The sequence below is a fragment of the Salmo salar genome, chromosome ssa26, assembly GCF_905237065.1.
Source record: "Salmo salar chromosome ssa26, Ssal_v3.1, whole genome shotgun sequence".
In the NCBI taxonomy this organism is placed as follows: Eukaryota; Metazoa; Chordata; class Actinopteri; order Salmoniformes; family Salmonidae; genus Salmo; species Salmo salar.
The window spans coordinates 25690105-25712939 of NC_059467.1; the positions used below are offsets into that span (position 1 = coordinate 25690105).

General features: G+C 43.2%; 1 protein-coding gene across 1 annotated transcript in view; it reads left to right on the forward strand.

The window, feature by feature from the left end:
- Positions 1-22835, forward strand: part of plekha7b (pleckstrin homology domain containing, family A member 7b) — a 174184-nt gene that overhangs the window by 135114 nt on the left and 16235 nt on the right. The window contains 10 exon segments of the mRNA XM_045709131.1: positions 122-223; positions 355-532; positions 719-888; positions 1009-1200; positions 1279-1393; positions 1639-1733; positions 9303-9533; positions 14278-14499; positions 14724-14857; positions 14966-15111. Of these exon segments, the coding sequence (XP_045565087.1) occupies positions 122-223; positions 355-532; positions 719-888; positions 1009-1200; positions 1279-1393; positions 1639-1733; positions 9303-9533; positions 14278-14499; positions 14724-14857; positions 14966-15111 (1585 nt within the window).

Below are 22835 nucleotides of genomic sequence, written 5' to 3' on the forward strand. Positions count from 1 at the left end.
GACATAGCCCCATTGACTGACCACACAACCTCCCTCTCTGTCTTTCTCACTCTCTATCTCGTTCCCTTTCTTACTCTCTCTCTCTCTCTCTCTCTCTCTATGTCTCTCTTGCTCCATGCAGGAGATGGAGAATGCGTGGAATGAGTACAGCAGCCTGGAGAGAGATGTAGACTGGTTGAGGACAGCTCTGGAGGGCCAGATGAACCGCAGTGGTCTCTCTCAGGTCAGGATCGCACCACACCACCCACAACCACACCACTGCAAACACATACTCTCGTACAGATTCCCAGAGGGATGGGAACAACGTCTGTAGTGTTTGTGTTCATGTTTGTCTGTGTGTTTGTCTATGAGCAGAAGGAGAAGTCCCAGATCAAGAGGGAGTTGTGGAGGATTGAAGACGTAATAGCAGGCCTCAGCTCCAGCAAAGCCAACTACCAAGTCACCATCTCCTCTGTGACCAACCCAGGTGAGAGGAGTGCTGTGGCTCTGCCTCCGCTTGCCTCTACTAACACACACTGGAGCTCAGGACGAGGTAGAGAGAGAAATGGACGCTACTTGTCATGTGCTTATATATTTACAGGGGACAAAATGGATGAGTTGATTATGGTCTGTATGTGTATCTGGCTTTTGTGGGTGGAGTGTTGTTATTTTGTGTAATTTTAACGTGTATGTTGTGTGTGTTGGGGGGTGTTTTACGTTTGTGTTTTTGTGCCTCTAGAGAGAAAACTTGTGCCTTCCGTGTCGCCATCGTCAGTGCCTTCTCTGTCTGCCAGTCCCTCCCTGGGAGAGATGAGACTGGCCCAGCAGCACAGCCCCCACCTCAGCCCCACAACCCCCACCTCCACCCAGCACACCACCGCAGCCCTCCCCATATCTGTGCCAAAATGGGTGAGTGGCCCCCGCTCCTCTCCCACTCGGAGGACATAGTGTTGAATGTTATCCTATCTGATAGTAAATGTGATTGAATATGATGGTAAAGGCTATGCTGGTTGGTTGTTTTCTCTGCAGGCAGATGAGGGCGCCCCTCCCCGACCACCACTACCTCAGCTATACAGTCCTGAGGACCACGCCCCGGCCGTGCCTCCGCTGCCCAGGGAGACCAGTGTCATCAGACACACGTCTGTACGAGGCCTCAAACGACAGTCTGACGAACGCAAGCGGGACAGGGAGATCGGCCAATTCACCAACGGAGACAACAAGGTGTGTGTTTGGAGAGGGCTATGGAGCCGTGTGTCTGTGTGTCTGTGTGATACTGATCTCTGTCTCTGTGGGCGTCAGGTGGAGCTGCGCACCTTCCTGAGTGAACCTGAGCTTCCGGGAATGGGAGGGTCTGGTCACATGAGGATGGGGGCCTTGGGGCATGATGGTGGCTACCAGACCCTGCCAAGCAGAGGTAAGTAGCTCTAGGTCCAACACATGTAATGCACCTTGATGTAATGTGGAATAACATATTTGTTTCTTTGAAGAAGTCTTACTCTTCAGAATAAGCAAACAGCTTGAAAGGCTAAACAGCTTTCAGTTTTTTTATAGTGTTCACACCAGCAGCAAATATGTGCTTTGTAATGTACCCACTGAACATGGTTTGGCTCTTGTGCTCACTTGGGGGTTGTGTTTTCATATTTGCTGTCTTTCTCTCAGGGCCGGCTGGCTCCTCATCCAGGCTAAATCAGTCCACAAACATCTCCTCATATGTTACCCTCAGAAGAGGAGCTTCAGCCGCCTCAGGCCTGAAGGTAAGACTCCAACTATTTCTGACTGACTAGGAGTCAAGAGCGAAGGTGGAGAGGCATCACAAATATTGTTTCTAAATCCTGTCATGGCTTTTACTTTTGTGGAGCTGAGACAAGCTGACTTGATTAGATGCAGCATCTAGTACAAAACGCTGAGTACATGGAAAAAACTAGGTCATTTTCCATGAAGAAAACTTTTGACTTATTTCAGCTGGCCAACAGTATTGTTATAATGATCGAGTTTAGGAGTTTAGGAGTTTAAATTGTTATTGATGAAAAATGTAGGTTAGTGTAGTCGTATAAAAAAAAAAAAAAAAAATGTATAAGTAGATACTGTATTACAGTAGTGGGATAATAGCCGCTAGTTGTATAGTAACAGTAGAATTACTGACTGCAGTAGTTGTGACTGTATCCCAGTAGTAGTAGTAGTAGTGTGTGACTGTGGTAGTAGCAGGCCAAGTATTAGTATTTTGATATATAGAGTGGTGTTGCTGAAGCAAGGAACACAAATAACTATAAGTCAGAAGTAGGTGAAATATTTTTTCAAAATGTTTTATTTTTATTTCACCTTTATTTAACCAGGTAGGCCAGTTGAGAACAAGTTCTCATTTACAACTGCGAGCTGGCCAAGATAGATCAAAGCAGTGTGACAAAAACACATGGGATAAACAAACGTACAGTCAATAACACAATAGAAAAGTCTATATACAGTGTGTGCAAATAAGGTAAGATAAAGGAGGTAAGGCAATAAATAGGCCATAGTGGCGAAATTACAATTTAGCAATTAACCTCTCTTGGGCAGGTGGGACACTATTCAACAGCCAGTGAAAAATCAGAGCGCCAAATTCAAAACCACAAAATGCCATAATTCAAAGTTCTCAAACAAAGGACTATTTTACACCATTTTAAAGGTACACATCTCCTTAATGTAACCACATTGTCCGATTTCAAAAAGGCTTTATGGCAAAAGCATAAAGTTAGATTATGTTAGGACAGTTCCAACACAAGAAAAAGCACACAGCCATTTTCCTAGCAAGGACAGGTGTCACAAAAACCAGAAAACCAGCTAAAATTATGCACTAACCTTTGACGATCTTCATCAGATGACACTCCTAGGACATCATGTTACACAATACATGCATTTTCTGTTCGATAAAATTCATATTTATATCCATAAACCCTATTTTACATTGGCGCGTGATGTTCAGAAAATATTTTGCCTCCAATACTGCCGGTGAATCAGCACAACAATTTACAAAAATACTCACCATAAATGTTGATAAAATATTAAACTGTTATTCAAAGAATTATAGATGAACATCTCCTTTATGCAAACGCTGTGACAGATTTAAAAAAAGCTTCACGGGGAAAGCACACTTTGCAATAATCTGAGTACTGCGCTCAGAAAAATACACCAGGCAATACAGATACCCGCCATTTTGGAGTCATTTAAAATCATAAATAGCATTAGAAATATTCACTTACCTTTGATGATCATCAGAAGGCACTTCCAGGAATCCCAGGTCCACAATAAATGTTTCTTTGTTCGATAAAGTCCATAATGTATGTCCAAATAGCTCCTTGTTGTTAGCGCGTTCAGTTAGCTACTCCAAATGTAGGAAGCTCGTGGAAAATGTCACGACGAAAAGTAAAAAAAGTTATATTTACGTTCGTTCAAACATGTCAAACGTTGTATAGCATCAATCTTTAGGTCCTTTATCACTTAGAACTTCAATAATATTCCAACCGGACGATTGCAATGGCTTGAAAAGCGTTTTGGAACACAGCTAACTCTCACGTGAATTCGCGCCAATGAACGCCAGTACCTTCCTGAGTCAACAACTTCCAACCTCCTCTGTTCGCTCTCTGTTCGCTCTCTGTTCATCATAGACGCCTCAAACAACTTTCTAAAGACTGTTGACATCTAGTGGAAGCCTTAGGAAGTGCAAAATGAACCCTAAGTCACTGTGTGTTCGATAGGCAATGACTTGAAAGGACTACAAGCACCAGAATTCTCACTTCCTGGTTAGATTTTTCTCAGGTTTTTGCCTGCCATATGAGTTCTGTTATACTCACAGACATCATTCAAACTGTTTTGGAAACTTCAGAGTGTTTTCTATCCAAATCTACTAATAATATGCATATTCTAGTTCCTGGGCCCGAGTAGTAGGCCGTTTAATTTGGGTACATTTTTCATCCGGCCGTGAAAATACTTGAAAATACTACCCTAGAGAGGTTAAACACTGGAGTGATAGATGTGCAGAAGATGAATGTGCAAGTAGAGATACTGGGGTGCAAAGGAGCAACAACAACAAAATATAACATGGGGATGAGGTAGTTGGGTGGGCTATTTACAGACGGGTTATGTACAGGTGCAATGATCGGTAAGCTGCTCTGACAGCTGATGCTTAAAGTTAGTGAGGGAGATATGAGTCTCCAGCTTCAGTGATTTTTGCAATTCATTCCAGTCATTGGCAGCAGAGAACTGGAAGGAAAGGCGGCCAAAGCAGGAGTTGGCTTTGGGGTGACCAGTGAAATATACCTGCTGGAGCGCGTGCTACGGGTCGGTGTTGCTAAGGTGACTAGTGAGCTGAGAGAAGGCGGGGCTTTACCTAGCAAAGTCTTATAGATGACCTGGAGCCAGTGGGTTTGGCGATGAATATGAAGCGAGGGCCAGCCAACGAGAGCAAACAGGTCACAGTGGTGGGTAGTATATGGGGCTTTGGTGACAAAACGGATGGCACTGTTATAGACTACATCCAATTTGCTGAGTAGAGTGTTGGAGGCTATTTTGTAAATGACATCGCTGAAGTCAAGGATCGGTAGGACAGTCAGTTTTACGAGGGTATGTTTGGCAGCATGAGTGAAGGATGCTTTGTTGCGAAATAGTAAGCCGATTCTAGATGTAATTTTGGATTGGAGATACTTAATGTGAGTCTGGAAGGAGAGTTTACAGTCTAACCAGACACCTAGGTATTTGTAGTTGTCCACATATTCTAAGTTAGAACCATCCAGAGTAGTGATGCTAGTCAGGCAGGCGGGCGGGTGCGGGCAGCGATCGGTTGAAGAGCATGCATTTAGTTTTGCTTGCATTTAAGAGCAGTTGGAGGCCACAGAAAGAGTGTTGTATGGAATTGAAGCTTGTCTGGAGGTTAGTTAACACAGTGTCCAAAGCTGGGCCAGAGGTGTACAGAATGGTGTCGTCTGCGTAGAGGTGGATCAGAGAATCACCAGCAGCAAGAGTGACATCATTGATATATACAGAGAAAAGAGTTGGCCCGAGAATTGAACCCCGTGGCACCCCCATAGAGACTGCCAGAGGTCCGGACAACAGGCCCTCCGATTTGACACACTGAACTCTATCTGAGAAGTAGTTGGTGAACTAGGCGAGGCAGTCATTTGAGAAACCAAGGCTGTTGAGTCTGCCGATAAGAATGCGGTGATTGACATATCGAAAGCCTTGGCCAGGTCGATGAATATGGCTGCACAGTATTGTCATTTATTGATGGCGGTTATGATATCGTTTAGGACCATGAGCGTGGCTGAGGTGCACCCATGACCAGCTCAGAAACCAGATTGCATAGCGGAGAAGGTATGGCGGGATTCGAAATGGTCGGTGATCTGTTTGTTAACTTGGCTTTCGAAGACTTTAGATAGGCAGGGTAGGCAGGGTAGGATAGATATAGGTCTGTAACAGTTTGGGTCTGAGTGTCACCCCCTTTGAAGAGGGGGATGACCGCGGCAGCTTTCCAATCTTTAGGGATCTCAGACGATACGAAAGAGAGTTGAACAGGCTAGTAATAGGGGTTGCAACAATTGCGGCGGATAATTTTAGAAAGAGAGGGTCCAGATTGTCTAGCCCAGCTGATTTGTAGGGGACCAGATTTTGCAGCTCTTTCAGAACATCAGCTATCTGTATTTAGGTGAAGGAGAAATGGGGAGGCTTGGGCAAGACCACTCTAAATATTTAGAGCTGTCTTGTGAAGCAAGGCACACTGATAAGTCAGAAGTACATCATATAACTAGAGTGTTCTTGCAGAAGCAAGTCACTAATTAGTGATTCTCATTCATAGAATGTGTTCCCCTACTTCTATAATTTGACATTTCCTTGAGTTCCACGGCAGTTAATTGTGAAGTGTGAAGTTAGCTTAATTAAGGTTGGTGATGTGGTTACTAAAACATCTGTAGCTCTTGATTGGTATAAGTTATTCCTATTCTGATTTCCGATTTGAATAGCTTAGAAGTAGATTAAGATTTCGTACACTCTAAGTTGTTGTCCAAGTGGTTGGGAAAGTGGTCAAAACGGCAGCTGTTTCAAAACATTGAGAGAAAAAATTGTTGATGCGGTTACTAAAGCAGCTGTATGGTTTGATTGGTCGAATATATTTCTGTTCTGGTTTCAGATTTAAATAGCAGAAACGCAGACTAAGATTTCCTTCTCTCTAAGTTTTTGTCTAACTTGTTGGAAGTCTGGGAGTTTTTAACAATGAGAGCTTTAGAATATTGAAGAAATCCCATTAAAGTGGATGAGTTTTGGCGGGGAAGGACAAAAAGCTTACTAGTTTAAAAAGTATACATTTTATCAAAAAGCTGTGTACAAGAACACTATTCGTGACCGGTATGCATGTTTTAAAGTTTGAATGGGGTTTCTATCCTAATCTCGGCCTGCACGTTTGAATAGTGTATGAAAAATTGTGTTCCAAAGAAAAAGTCAAAAATAAGTTAGGTCATTATTTAAAGTGTGACTTCTGAGCAAGTCACATTAAAGAGCAACTGCCCCTAAAAAACAACGTATCATTTAGAAAACAGCCTATGTGGCCTAAATATGAGTCAGAAGCATTTATTCTACTGTCAAAATCTATTACAAAGTATAAATAGAATACTTTTGGTCATAAAGTCAGTCTCGCCCAAAACTGAGTTTTGTACCAGAGTATGTCACAACGTAAATGAAGGTTGGTTTTATTTAAGTCCTGTCCACATGCCCACAACTGGCAGCACACAAGTAATAATCAGTTCTGAGTGCAGCTGCACATGACCCGATCATAATGCCCTTGGTAAATGTGGTTTGACTTTGCATATCCCTATGGGACAATATGTAAAAATTCCAATAGCTCAATGACTTAAAAGCCTCAAAACACTATAAATTGTAGATATTCATATACAACTATTAAAAGCTAAAAGGTATGCAACATAAAAATATTGTCTCATTTACGTTGTAGTTTATTGACAGTACCTTAAGTAGCCCAGAGATAGGCTATCCAAAGTCAAACCTATTTTGCCACGGTCGCACACCAGCCGGATAAAGCTAATTGGCGAAAGAATTTGGCTAACTCTTCCCACCTACGAACACACAAACACACAAAACACCCACATCAAACTACACCCCGAAATCAACTCACGTTTGAATTCAGTCATGGCCGCTAGCATTTCTTAATGAACCAAATCTAAAACGAGGCCAAATCAGGAATTTCAGCCAGCTTTTAATCATCTACAACTTGAGGGGGTGCAAGACAGTCTATGCAATGCTAATGAATTACTGGTTTAAAGACATGCTACGGAACTTTGGCGACTACTAAGTATTTTAAACCTCCCGCTTTGGGCTTGATGTGTCAATATGTAGATCATACATGCATAATATGAGAAGAATTACTGTCTTAGTTCAATTAGCCACGAAATCCTGAGTTTGAAAGCAAAACATATTCTGGAAGCTGTGCTGTGACATTTTACTTACATCGTTCCCCAAGTGGGCCAGCTCCCTAGCAATTCAAGTTCTAGCCAATGAGCTTCAGCTAGCAAGATACACACACGGCAGAGCCTGAGAAATAGCAATGACGTGGTGCACATATCTACATGACCAAAAGTATGTGGACACTCATCGAACATCTCATTCCAAAATCATGGGCATTAATATGGAGTTCATCCCGTCTTTGCTGCTATAACAGCCACAACTCTTCTGGGAAGACTTTCCATTAGATGTTGGAATATTGTTGCGGGGACTTGCTTTCATTCAGCCACAAGAGCATTAGTGAGGTCGGCCACTGATGTTGGGTGGTGTTCAATGGGGTCGAGGTCAGGGCTCTGTGCAGGCCAGTCAAGTTCTTCCACATCGATCTCAACAAACCATTTCTGTATGGACCTCGCTTTGTGCACTGGGGCATTGTCATGCTGAAACAGGAAAGGGCCTTCCCTAAACTGTTGCCTCAAAGTTGGAAGTACAGAATCATCTAGAATTTCATTGTATGCTGTGGCGTTAATATTTCCCTTAACTAGAACTAAGGGGCCTAGCCCGAACCATGAAAAACAGCCCCAGACCATTATATCTCATCCACCAAACTTTACAGTTGGCACTATGCATTCGGGCAGGTAGCGTTCCCCTGGCAACCCAGATTCGTCCGTTGCACTGCCAGATGGTGAAGTGCGATTCATCACTTCAGAAAACGCGTTTTTCCACTGCTCCAGAGTCCAATGGCGGCGAGCTTTACACCACTCCAGCCGATGCTTGGTATTGCACATGGTGATCTTAGGCTTATGTGCAGCTGCTCATCCATGGAAACCGATTTCATGAAGCTCCCAACAAACAGTTCTTGTGCTGATGTTGCTTCCAGAGGCAGTTTGGAACTCAAAAATAAGTGTTGGAACCGAGGACAACACTCGGCAGTCCCGTTCTGTGAGCTTGTGTGGCCTACCACTTTGCGGCTGAGTCGTTGTTGCTCCTAGAAGTATACTATTCACAATAAGATCTCTTATAGTTGATCGGGGCAGCTTTAGCAGGGCAGAAATTTGACGAATTGACTTGTTGGAAAGGTGGCATCCTATGACGGTCTCACGTTGAAAGTCACTGAGCTCTTCAGTAAGGCCATTCTACTGCCAATGTTTGTCTATGGAGATTGCATGGCTGTGTCCTCGATTTTATACCCCTGTCAGCAACGGGTGTGGCTGAAATAGCCGAATCCACTAATTTGAAGGGATGTGCACATACTTTTGTATATACAGTGTTTGTGACGTAGTACGCATTTTCCGGGGACCACTTTTGCCTTGTGAGCACAGCTTTCAGATCTACTGGCTAAAAAGTGTACAGGAGATCTCTTTAATGTTGCAACATGGACCGAGAACTCGTTGTCTGGGAGTACAGGCCGAGATTAAGCTAGAAACCCCATTCAAACTTTAAAACATACCGGTCTGGAATAGTGTTCTTTTATACAGCTTTTTTATAAAATGTATACTTTTTAAACTATTACGCTTTTTGTCCTTTCCTCCCAAAAATCATCCACTTTAATGGGATTTCTTCAACATTCTAAAGCTCTCATTGTTAAAAACTCCCAGACTTTTTTGCATCTTGATCTAATGTAAAATGGTGGTGGCACCTAAGCTCTCTCCCTTCAGCCTTCTCTAACCCATTCCTCGTCTTTCGTTTAATCTCTCCTTTCTTTCCCTCCTGCTCTCTTTCTCCCTCTCCCTCTCTGTCTCCCCCTCTTCCTTTGCCATCCTCTCCCCTGCTCCCTCCCTCCCTCCCACTCTCTCTTGCTGGTGTCGTGAGCTGTGTTAATTTATACCCTCCCTCCCTCCTCTCAGGAGAGACCAAAGAGTGCCTTGGAGCGTCTGTACTCTGGGGATGTGCTGCAGCAGCAGAGCAGGGGGAGGATGAGTGCTGAGGAGCAGCTGCAGAGGATGAAGAGGCACCAGAAAGCTCTGGTCCGCCAGCGCAAGAGGACCCTGAGTCAAGGAGAACGCCAGGCCTCTTCATCACGAGCCTCCTCCTCATCATCATCACAGCAACGCCCCCTTTCCGCAGACCTAGGCTCAGTACGTTAGAGCTACTCCTCACACGCCTAAAGCATGACCATTAGAGCTACAGCTACAATGCATGCAGAAGTAACAATGCATGCAGAAGTAACAATGCATGCAGAAGTAACAATGCATGCGACCACTAATACATTTCAGTTGCGTAGGGTTTTCATAGTGCCGTTGATGTGAGTTTGAGTGTGTGAGTTGGCCTGAACTAGCTGGTGCAGCAGGTAAGTGGGTGTGTGAATTGACTGCTGTGATTGTGTGAGACGTGAGAGGTGAGAGGTGAGAGATGCTGTGGTGTGACATGCAGGTGGAACTACTGCTGTTCTCACCTAGGAAGTGAAGGACTATGAATATGCAATAACAGAAAGGACAGAATAGGTGGGGCCCCTGATTTCAAATGTCCTTGACTCCATCGCAAGAAAACGATTGAAAGGATTGAGAGATATTCACATACTGCATTTTAGACTACAGTCGGTCTCTAATGAAGTAGACTCTGCTATGATACTGATCATGGTAATGATTAACCTCACTTCCTCAACTCTATTAAATGCCCTCGGAGATATGGAAATGGAATTCTTATATGTCGGCCATCTTTAACTGTGTCAAAGTGCTTTTTGTTGGTTAGCTTGTGAGAATCTTTATGTGAATTATTAGTACTAAACACTGATGCATTAATGCAGCTTCAGTAAATCAGCTTTGTGGGGGTTGATTGTAGTTGATTGATTGTGCTACACTGAATCATATCCCTACTGCTGCATTAACGACGCATAGCCATTACCTCTCTCCTCTCTACACCCACCCCTGGCTAAACAACAAGTGTTCTCTCAGCATTTCTCTAATGTTACCTCAATACTGGAGATACACACAGCAGCTAATAACTCTCTCAATCTCTCCCACCCTGACTAAACTGCAGTTTGACCTACTCTCAGGCTTCATGACAGTGTTTCAGTCTGTGTTCCTATCACTCCACTAGTGTAGCCCACTGCTAAGATACTAACCACATACCCTTCTTCTAGAACGGTCTGTCATTCTCTAACCAGGTCTCATTGTGCTGCTCAGACAAAACATACATAATCCTGCAGATTAAAAAAATATACTTTTTACATTATTTATTTTCACTGACATTTTAAAGAGTGGATAAGTGTGGATATAGACTGCTGGATGAAACATTTTCTAACATCATCTATTGACTCATCAGCATATATATTTAAATTCCCTGGTAGTTTGATACAATGCAACATCTGTCTAATACTGTTCTTTTTAGTCGATTAGTCTTTGTATATAAGTAAAAGCTTCTAAGGAGTGACTTTAGCAATGTGAATGCAGTTCTGATTGTGGTGACTTGTAAATCTTACCACCACTTATCCCTCCTTGTTAACTGACTCTACATACAGTAATGCCTAATGTAAAGTACATGTATCCGTGTGCCATTACCTTTATCCATTGTGCCAATCATTTACAGTCGTATCAGAACTCAAGTCAGCATATTATTTCTCTGTTTATCTGCAAATGGAGGATCATCTACTAAGCTCCCTCCCTCTTCTCCACATATTTCATGTAGAGGTTTGCGAATAAGAAATAAACACACATTTTCCTAATAAATGCATGCTATGTGTTTTTTCTTCATTGCATGTCTATTAAATATGTATTTGTGGTATTTACTGCAGTGGGCATTTTATTTTCGTCTAGTAAGCACAATGATGCCTGGGACCAATATATGTACATGTAAATGAATGTAGCTAAATGGATCTCTCTCTTCTCATCTTCTCCCCAATCACTGACTGCACAAGTAGAGTGATGCATGCTGTGGTCTGAGCTTACATACTGCACGTGCATGTGCACCACACCCCCATCAACAGTCCTGTACAGGCTGGTGGTTTTGCCTGTGGAGGATACTGTTGCATTTGTTATGTTGTATGCCATTGTATGTATGTTTGAATGGAAAACACACATGTAAATATCACCTTTTATTTATTTGAAAAGGGAAAATGCGCAATATACAGTATAGCTACAGAGAAGAACAGATCAATGTCTGTAGAGTCTCACACTGGATGTTGCCATGAAATTCTAGCAAAAAATCCTGAGTCAACAGTTGGAAAGGGGACTAATAATGTGGTTGTATTGGTGTGTAACTGTTGAGTCTGTGAAGCAGCAGTATGGTTGTATTGGTGTGTAACTGTTGAGTCTGTGAAGCAGTAGTATGGTTGTTTCAGTGTGTAACTGTTGAGTCTGTGAAGCAGCAGTATGGTTGTATTGGTGTGTAACTGTTGAGTCTGTGAAGCAGTAGTATGGTTGTTTCAGTGTGTAACTGTTGAGTCTGTGAAGCAGCAGTATGGTTGTGTTGGTGTGTAACTGTTGAGTCTGTGAAGCAGTAGTATGGTTGTATTGGTGTGTAACTGTTGAGTCTGTGAAGCAGCAGTATGGTTGTTTCAGTGTGTAACTGTTGAGTCTGTGAAGCAGTAGTATGGTTGTATTGGTGTGTAACTGTTGAGTCTGTGAAGCAGCAGTATGGTTGTTTCAGTGTGTAACTGTTGAGTCTGTGAAGCAGTAGTATGGTTGTATTGGTGTGTAACTGTTGAGTCTGTGAAGCAGCAGTATGGTTGTTTCGGTGTGTAACTGTTGAGTCTGTGAAGCAGTAGTATGGTTGTATTGGTGTGTAACTGTTGAGTCTGTGAAGCAGCAGTATGGTAGTTTCAGTGTGTAACTGTTGAGTCTGTGAAGCAGCAGTATGGTTGTGTTGGTGTGTAACTGTTGAGTCTGTGAAGCAGCAGTATGGTTGTTTCAGTGTGTAACTGTTGAGTCTGTGAAGCAGTAGTATGGTTGTATTGGTGTGTAACTGTTGAGTCTGTGAAGCAGCAGTATGGTTGTTTCAGTGTGTAACTGTTGAGTCTGTGAAGCAGTAGTATGGTTGTATTGGTGTGTAACTGTTGAGTCTGTGAAGCAGCAGTATGGTTGTTTCAGTGTGTAACTGTTGAGTCTGTGAAGCAGCAGTATGGTTGTGTTGGTGTGTAACTGTTGAGTCTGTGAAGCAGTAGTATGGTTGTATTGGTGTGTAACTGTTGAGTCTGTGAAGCAGTAGTATGGTTGTTTCAGTGTGTAACTGTTGAGTCTGTGAAGCAGTAGTATGGTTGTTTCAGTGTGTAACTGTTGAGTCTGTGAAGCAGTAGTATGGTTGTATTGGTGTGTAACTGTTGAGTCTGTGAAGCAGCAGTATGGTTGTGTGTAACTGTTGAGTCTGTGAAGCAGTAGTATGGTTGTGTTGGTGTGTAACTGTTGAGTCTGTGAAGCAGCAGTATGGTTGTGTTGGTGTGTAACTGTTGAGTCTGTGAAGCAGCAGTATGGTTGTATTGGTGTGTAACTGTTGAGTCTGTGAAGCAGTAGTATGGTTGTATTGGTGTGTAACTGTTGAGTCTGTGAAGCAGTAATATGGTAGTGTTGGTGTGTAACTGTTGAGTCTGTGAAGCAGTAGTATGGTTGTATTGGTGTGTAACTGTTGAGTCTGTGAAGCAGCAGTATGGTTGTGTTGGTGTGTAACTGTTGAGTCTGTGAAGCAGTAGTATGGTTGTATTGGTGTGTAACTGTTGAGTCTGTGAAGCAGCAGTATGGTTGTATTGGTGTGTAACTGTTGAGTCTGTGAAGCAGTAGTATGGTTGTATTGGTGTGTAACTGTTGAGTCTGTGAAGCAGTCGTATGGTTGTATTGGTGTGTAACTGTTGAGTCTGTGAAGCAGCAGTATGGTAGTGTGTAACTGTTGAGTCTGTGAAGCAGCAGTATGGTTGTATTGGTGTGTAACTGTTGAGTCTGTGAAGCAGTCGTATGGTTGTATTGGTGTGTAACTGTTGAGTCTGTGAAGCAGCAGTATGGTTGTATTGGTGTGTAACTGTTGAGTCTGTGAAGCAGTAGTATGGTTGTATTGGTGTGTAACTGTTGAGTCTGTGAAGCAGTAGTATGGTTGTTTCAGTGTGTAACTGTTGTGTCTGTGAAGCAGTAGTATGGTTGTGTTGGTGTGTAACTGTTGTGTCTGTGAAGCAGTAGTATGGTTGTTTCAGTGTGTAACTGTTGTGTCTGTGAAGCAGTAGTATGGTAGTGTTGGTGTGTAACTGTTGTGTCTGTGAAGCAGTAGCATGGTAGTGTTGGTGTGTAACTGTTGTGTCTGTGAAGCAGTAGTGTTTGTGTGTAACTGTTGTGTCTGTGAAGCAGTAGTATGGTTGTGTTGGTGTGTAACTGTTGTGTCTGTGAAGCAGCAGTATGGTAGTGTTGGTGTGTAACTGTTGAGTCTGTGAAGCAGTAGTATGGTTGTGTTGGTGTGTAACTGTTGTGTCTGTGAAGCAGCAGTATGGTAGTGTTGGTGTGTAACTGTTGTGTCTGTGAAGCAGCAGTATGGTAGTGTTGGTGTGTAACTGTTGTGTCTGTGAAGCAGCAGTATGGTAGTGTTGGTGTGTAACTGTTGAGTCTGTGAAGCAGTAGTATGGTTGTGTTGGTGTGTAACTGTTGTGTCTGTGAAGCAGCAGTATGGTAGTGTTTGTGTGTAACTGTTGTGTCTGTGAAGCAGTAGTGTTGGTGTGTCTGTGAAGCAGTACTGTGGTTGTGTTGGTGTGTAACTGTTGTGTCTGTGAAGCAGTAGTATGGTAGTGTTGGTGTGTAACTGTTGTGTCTATGAAGCAGCAGTATGGTTGTATTGGTGTGTAACTGTTGTGTCTGTGAAGCAGTAGTGTTTGTGTGTAACTGTCATGTCTGTCTACCCCTCCTCCTCCAGTGGAGGCGAGAGCAGGAGTTTGACCTGCAGTTGCTGGAGCGGGCGGTGCAGGGGGAGGAGGCGCGGGGAGTGGTCCAGGGCGAGGAGTGTCCAGCGGAGCACAGTGATAGACCTCGGTCCCAGTCAGACGAGTGGCTGACCCTCCACTCTACAGCCACGTCCACACTTACCCGGGAGGCGGACCTGGAGACGCTGGACTATGACCTGGACCTCAGCCGAGAGGTACAACCTGACCCTCACCACCTCCTCCATCAAACCTCACCAAGTCAGAGCTGTTCACTTTAACATTTCATTAAGGACTTAGTACTTTCACAATACAGTTTAAACAATTGAATAGGCTTGTTTTCAGCTTCAATGGTTATATTCCCTAATCCCTACAGTAATGGTACTAGAGTTGAATAGCTGTTAGTAGGAAATGTCTACTGTGTGTGTTTCTCTGTGTGTAGCTGGCCAAACCTCAGAAGGTGTTCATCCCTGAACGCTACGTAGACACAGAGCCTGAGGAACCTCTCAGCCCTCAGGAGGTGGAGGCTCGCCATCGCAACAGGGAGCGCATCAAGAACATTCTGGCCAAGTCCAGGTATATTACAGCACCGCCACTACTCACTGGGCCAATATGGAAGATCAGTTTGACAGGCCATTCAATTCATTGTGTAATGGTGTGTGGTGTGTGTGTCTGTGTGATTAGTGTTCAGATCCTAGCGGGGCCCTCTGTGGCGGTGGACAAGCCAGAGGTGGTGGGTCTGGACTCAGCCCTGCTGAAGCAGGAGAGGATCATCACTATGTCTTACGCCCTGGCCTCAGAGGCCTCCCTGAAGAGCAAGCAGGTCGCAGGTAATACCAACACACACAACTAGACACACTCTGTAGTAATACCAACACACACAACTAGACACTCTGTAGTAATACCAACACACACAACTAGACACTCTGTAGTAATACCAACACACACAACTGGACACACTCTGTAGTAATACCAACACACACAACTAGACACTCTGTAGTAATACCAACACACACAACTAGACACTCTGTAGTAATACCAACACACACAACTAGACACTCTGTAGTAATACCAACACACACAACTAGACACTCTGTAGTAATACCAACACACACAACTAGACACTCTGTAGTAATACCAACACACACAACTGGACACACTCTGTAGTAATACCAACACACACAACTAGACACTCTGTAGTAATACCAACACACACAACTAGACACTCTGTAGTAATACCAACACACACAACTGGACACACTCTGTAGTAATACCAACACACACAACTGGACACACTCTGTAGTAATACCAACACACACAACTAGACACACTCTGTAGTAATACCAACACACACAACTGGACACTCTGTAGTAATACCAACTCACACAACTGGACACTCTGTAGTAATACCAACACACACAACTAGACACACTCTGTAGTAATACCAACACACACAACTGGACACACTCTGTAGTAATACCAACACACACAACTAGACACACTCTGTAGTAATACCAACACACACAACTGGACACACTCTGTAGTAATACCAACACACACAACTAGACACACTCTGTAGTAATACCAACACACACAACTGGACACTCTGTAGTAATACCAACACACACAACTGGACACACTCTGTAGTAATACCAACACACACAACTGGACACACTCTGTAGTAATACCAACACACACAACTGGACACACTCTGTAGTAATACCAACACACACAACTGGACACACTCTGTAGTAATACCAACACACACAACTGGACACACTCTGTAGTAATACCAACACACACAACTGGACACACTCTGTAGTAATACCAACACACACAACTGGACACACTCTGTAGTAATACCAACACACACAACTGGACACACTCTGTAGTAATACCAACACACACAACTGGACACACTCTGTAGTAATACCAACACACACAACTGGACACACTCTGTAGTAATACCAACACACACAACTGGACACACTCTGTAGTAATACCAACACACACAACTGGACACACTCTGTAGTAATACCAACACACACAACTGGACACACTCTGTAGTAATACCAACACACACAACTGGACACACTCTGTAGTAATACCAACACACACAACTGGACACACTCTGTAGTAATACCAACACACACAACTGGACACACTCTGTAGTAATACCAACACACACAACTGGACACACTCTGTAGTAATACCAACACACACAACTGGACACACTCTGTAGTAATACCAACACACACAACTGGACACACTCTGTAGTAATACCAACACACACAACTGGACACACTCTGTAGTAATACCAACACACACAACTAGACACACTCTGTAGTAATACCAACACACACAACTGGACACACTCTGTAGTAATACCAACACACACAACTAGACACACTCTGTAGTAATACCAACACACACAACTAGACACACTCTGTAGTAATACCAACACACACAACTGGACACACTCTGTAGTAATACCAACACACACAACTGGACACACTCTGTAGTAATACCAACACACACAACTGGACACACTCTGTAGTAATACCAACACACACAACTGGACACACTCTGTAGTAATACCAACACACACAACTAGACACACTCTGTAGTAATACCAACACACACAACTGGACACACTCTGTAGTAATACCAACACACACAACTGGACACACTCTGTAGTAATACCAACACACACAACTGGACACACTCTGTAGTAATACCAACACACACAACTGGACACACTCTGTAGTAATACCAACACACACAACTGGACACACTCTGTAGTAATACCAACACACACAACTGGACACACTCTGTAGTAATACCAACACACACAACTGGACACACTCTGTAGTAATACCAACACACACAACTGGACACACTCTGTAGTAATACCAACACACACAACTAGACACACTCTGTAGTAATACCAACACACACAACTGGACACACTCTGTAGTAATACCAACACACACAACTGGACACACTCTGTAGTAATACCAACACACACAACTGGACACACTCTGTAGTAATACCAACACACACAACTGGACACACTCTGTAGTAATACCAACACACACAACTGGACACACTCTGTAGTAATACCAACACACACAACTGGACACACTCTGTAGTAATACCAACACACACAACTGGACACACTCTGTAGTAATACCAACACACACAACTGGACACACTCTGTAGTAATACCAACACACACAACTAGACACACTCTGTAGTAATACCAACACACACAACTGGACACACTCTGTAGTAATACCAACACACACAACTGGACACACTCTGTAGTAATACCAACACACACAACTGGACACACTCTGTAGTAATACCAACACACACAACTAGACACACTCTGTAGTAATACCAACACACACAACTGGACACACTCTGTAGTAATACCAACACACACAACTGGACACACTCTGTAGTAATACCAACACACACAACTAGACACACTCTGTAGTAATACCAACACACACAACTGGACACACTCTGTAGTAATACCAACACACACAACTGGACACACTCTGTAGTAATACCAACACACACAACTGGACACACTCTGTAGTAATACCAACACACACAACTGGACACACTCTGTAGTAATACCAACACACACAACTAGACACACTCTGTAGTAATACCAACACACACAACTGGACACACTCTGTAGTAATACCAACACACACAACTGGACACACTCTGTAGTAATACCAACACACACAACTGGACACACTCTGTAGTAATACCAACACACACAACTAGACACACTCTGTAGTAATACCAACACACACAACTGGACACACTCTGTAGTAATACCAACACACACAACTGGACACACTCTGTAGTAATACCAACACACACAACTGGACACACTCTGTAGTAATACCAACACACACAACTGGACACACTCTGTAGTAATACCAACACACACAACTGGACACACTCTGTAGTAATACCAACACACACAACTGGACACACTCTGTAGTAATACCAACACACACAACTGGACACACTCTGTAGTAATACCAACACACACAACTGGACACACTCTGTAGTAATACCAACACACACAACTGGACACACTCTGTAGTAATACCAACACACACAACTGGACACACTCTGTAGTAATACCAACACACACAACTGGACACACTCTGTAGTAATACCAACACACACAACTGGACACACTCTGTAGTAATACCAACACACACAACTGGACACACTCTGTAGTAATACCAACACACACAACTGGACACACTCTGTAGTAATACCAACACACACAACTGGACACACTCTGTAGTAATACCAACACACACAACTGGACACACTCTGTAGTAATACCAACACACACAACTGGACACACTCTGTAGTAATACCAACACACACAACTGGACACACTCTGTAGTAATACCAACACACACAACTGGACACACTCTGTAGTAATACCAACACACACAACTGGACACACTCTGTAGTAATACCAACACACACAACTGGACACACTCTGTAGTAATACCAACACACACAACTGGACACACTCTGTAGTAATACCAACACACACAACTGGACACACTCTGTAGTAATACCAACACACACAACTGGACACACTCTGTAGTAATACCAACACACACAACTGGACACACTCTGTAGTAATACCAACACACACAACTGGACACACTCTGTAGTAATACCAACACACACAACTGGACACACTCTGTAGTAATACCAACACACACAACTGGACACACTCTGTAGTAATACCAACACACACAACTGGACACACTCTGTAGTAATACCAACACACACAACTGGACACACTCTGTAGTAATACCAACACACACAACTGGACACACTCTGTAGTAATACCAACACACACAACTGGACACACTCTGTAGTAATACCAACACACACAACTGGACACACTCTGTAGTAATACCAACACACACAACTGGACACACTCTGTAGTAATACCAACACACACAACTGGACACACTCTGTAGTAATACCAACACACACAACTGGACACACTCTGTAGTAATACCAACACACACAACTGGACACACTCTGTAGTAATACCAACACACACAACTGGACACACTCTGTAGTAATACCAACACACACAACTGGACACACTCTGTAGTAATACCAACACACACAACTGGACACACTCTGTAGTAATACCAACACACACAACTGGACACACTCTGTAGTAATACCAACACACACAACTGGACACACTCTGTAGTAATACCAACACACACAACTGGACACACTCTGTAGTAATACCAACACACACAACTGGACACACTCTGTAGTAATACCAACACACACAACTGGACACACTCTGTAGTAATACCAACACACACAACTGGACACACTCTGTAGTAATACCAACACACACAACTGGACACACTCTGTAGTAATACCAACACACACAACTGGACACACTCTGTAGTAATACCAACACACACAACTGGACACACTCTGTAGTAATACCAACACACACAACTGGACACACTCTGTAGTAATACCAACACACACAACTGGACACACTCTGTAGTAATACCAACACACACAACTGGACACACTCTGTAGTAATACCAACACACACAACTGGACACACTCTGTAGTAATACCAACACACACAACTGGACACACTCTGTAGTAATACCAACACACACAACTGGACACACTCTGTAGTAATACCAACACACACAACTGGACACACTCTGTAGTAATACCAACACACACAACTGGACACACTCTGTAGTAATACCAACACACACAACTGGACACACTCTGTAGTAATACCAACACACACAACTGGACACACTCTGTAGTAATACCAACACACACAACTGGACACACTCTGTAGTAATACCAACACACACAACTGGACACACTCTGTAGTAATACCAACACACACAACTGGACACACTCTGTAGTAATACCAACACACACAACTGGACACACTCTGTAGTAATACCAACACACACAACTGGACACACTCTGTAGTAATACCAACACACACAACTGGACACACTCTGTAGTAATACCAACACACACAACTGGACACACTCTGTAGTAATACCAACACACACAACTGGACACACTCTGTAGTAATACCAACACACACAACTGGACACACTCTGTAGTAATACCAACACACACAACTGGACACACTCTGTAGTAATACCAACACACACAACTGGACACACTCTGTAGTAATACCAACACACACAACTGGACACACTCTGTAGTAATACCAACACACACAACTGGACACACTCTGTAGTAATACCAACACACACAACTGGACACACTCTGTAGTAATACCAACACACACAACTGGACACACTCTGTAGTAATACCAACACACACAACTGGACACACTCTGTAGTAATACCAACACACACAACTGGACACACTCTGTAGTAATACCAACACACACAACTGGACACACTCTGTAGTAATACCAACACACACAACTGGACACACTCTGTAGTAATACCAACACACACAACTGGACACACTCTGTAGTAATACCAACACACACAACTGGACACACTCTGTAGTAATACCAACACACACAACTGGACACACTCTGTAGTAATACCAACACACACAACTGGACACACTCTGTAGTAATACCAACACACACAACTGGACACACTCTGTAGTAATACCAACACACACAACTGGACACACTCTGTAGTAATACCAACACACACAACTGGACACACTCTGTAGTAATACCAACACACACAACTGGACACACTCTGTAGTAATACCAACACACACAACTGGACACACTCTGTAGTAATACCAACACACACAACTGGACACACTCTGTAGTAATACCAACACACACAACTGGACACACTCTGTAGTAATACCAACACACACAACTGGACACACTCTGTAGTAATACCAACACACACAACTGGACACACTCTGTAGTAATACCAACACACACAACTGGACACACTCTGTAGTAATACCAACACACACAACTGGACACACTCTGTAGTAATACCAACACACACAACTGGACACACTCTGTAGTAATACCAACACACACAACTGGACACACTCTGTAGTAATACCAACACACACAACTGGACACACTCTGTAGTAATACCAACACACACAACTGGACACACTCTGTAGTAATACCAACACACACAACTGGACACACTCTGTAGTAATACCAACACACACAACTGGACACACTCTGTAGTAATACCAACACACACAACTAGACACACTCTGTAGTAATACCAACACACACAACTGGACACACTCTGTAGTAATACCAACACACACAACTGGACACACTCTGTAGTAATACCAACACACACAACTGGACACACTCTGTAGTAATACCAACACACACAACTGGACACACTCTGTAGTAATACCAACACACACAACTGGACACACTCTGTAGTAATACCAACACACACAACTGGACACACTCTGTAGTAATACCAACACACACAACTGGACACACTCTGTAGTAATACCAACACACACAACTGGACACACTCTGTAGTAATACCAACACACACAACTGGACACACTCTGTAGTAATACCAACACACACAACTGGACACACTCTGTAGTAATACCAACACACACAACTGGACACACTCTGTAGTAATACCAACACACACAACTGGACACACTCTGTAGTAATACCAACACACACAACTGGACACACTCTGTAGTAATACCAACACACACAACTGGACACACTCTGTAGTAATACCAACACACACAACTGGACACACTCTGTAGTAATACCAACACACACAACTGGACACACTCTGTAGTAATACCAACACACACAACTGGACACACTCTGTAGTAATACCAACACACACAACTGGACACACTCTGTAGTAATACCAACACACACAACTGGACACACTCTGTAGTAATACCAACACACACAACTGGACACACTCTGTAGTAATACCAACACACACAACTGGACACACTCTGTAGTAATACCAACACACACAACTGGACACACTCTGTAGTAATACCAACACACACAACTGGACACACTCTGTAGTAATACCAACACACACAACTGGACACACTCTGTAGTAATACCAACACACACAACTGGACACACTCTGTAGTAATACCAACACACACAACTGGACACACTCTGTAGTAATACCAACACACACAACTGGACACACTCTGTAGTAATACCAACACACACAACTGGACACACTCTGTAGTAATACCAACACACACAACTGGACACACTCTGTAGTAATACCAACACACACAACTGGACACACTCTGTAGTAATACCAACACACACAACTGGACACACTCTGTAGTAATACCAACACACACAACTGGACACACTCTGTAGTAATACCAACACACACAACTGGACACACTCTGTAGTAATACCAACACACACAACTGGACACACTCTGTAGTAATACCAACACACACAACTAGACACACTCTGTAGTAATACCAACAC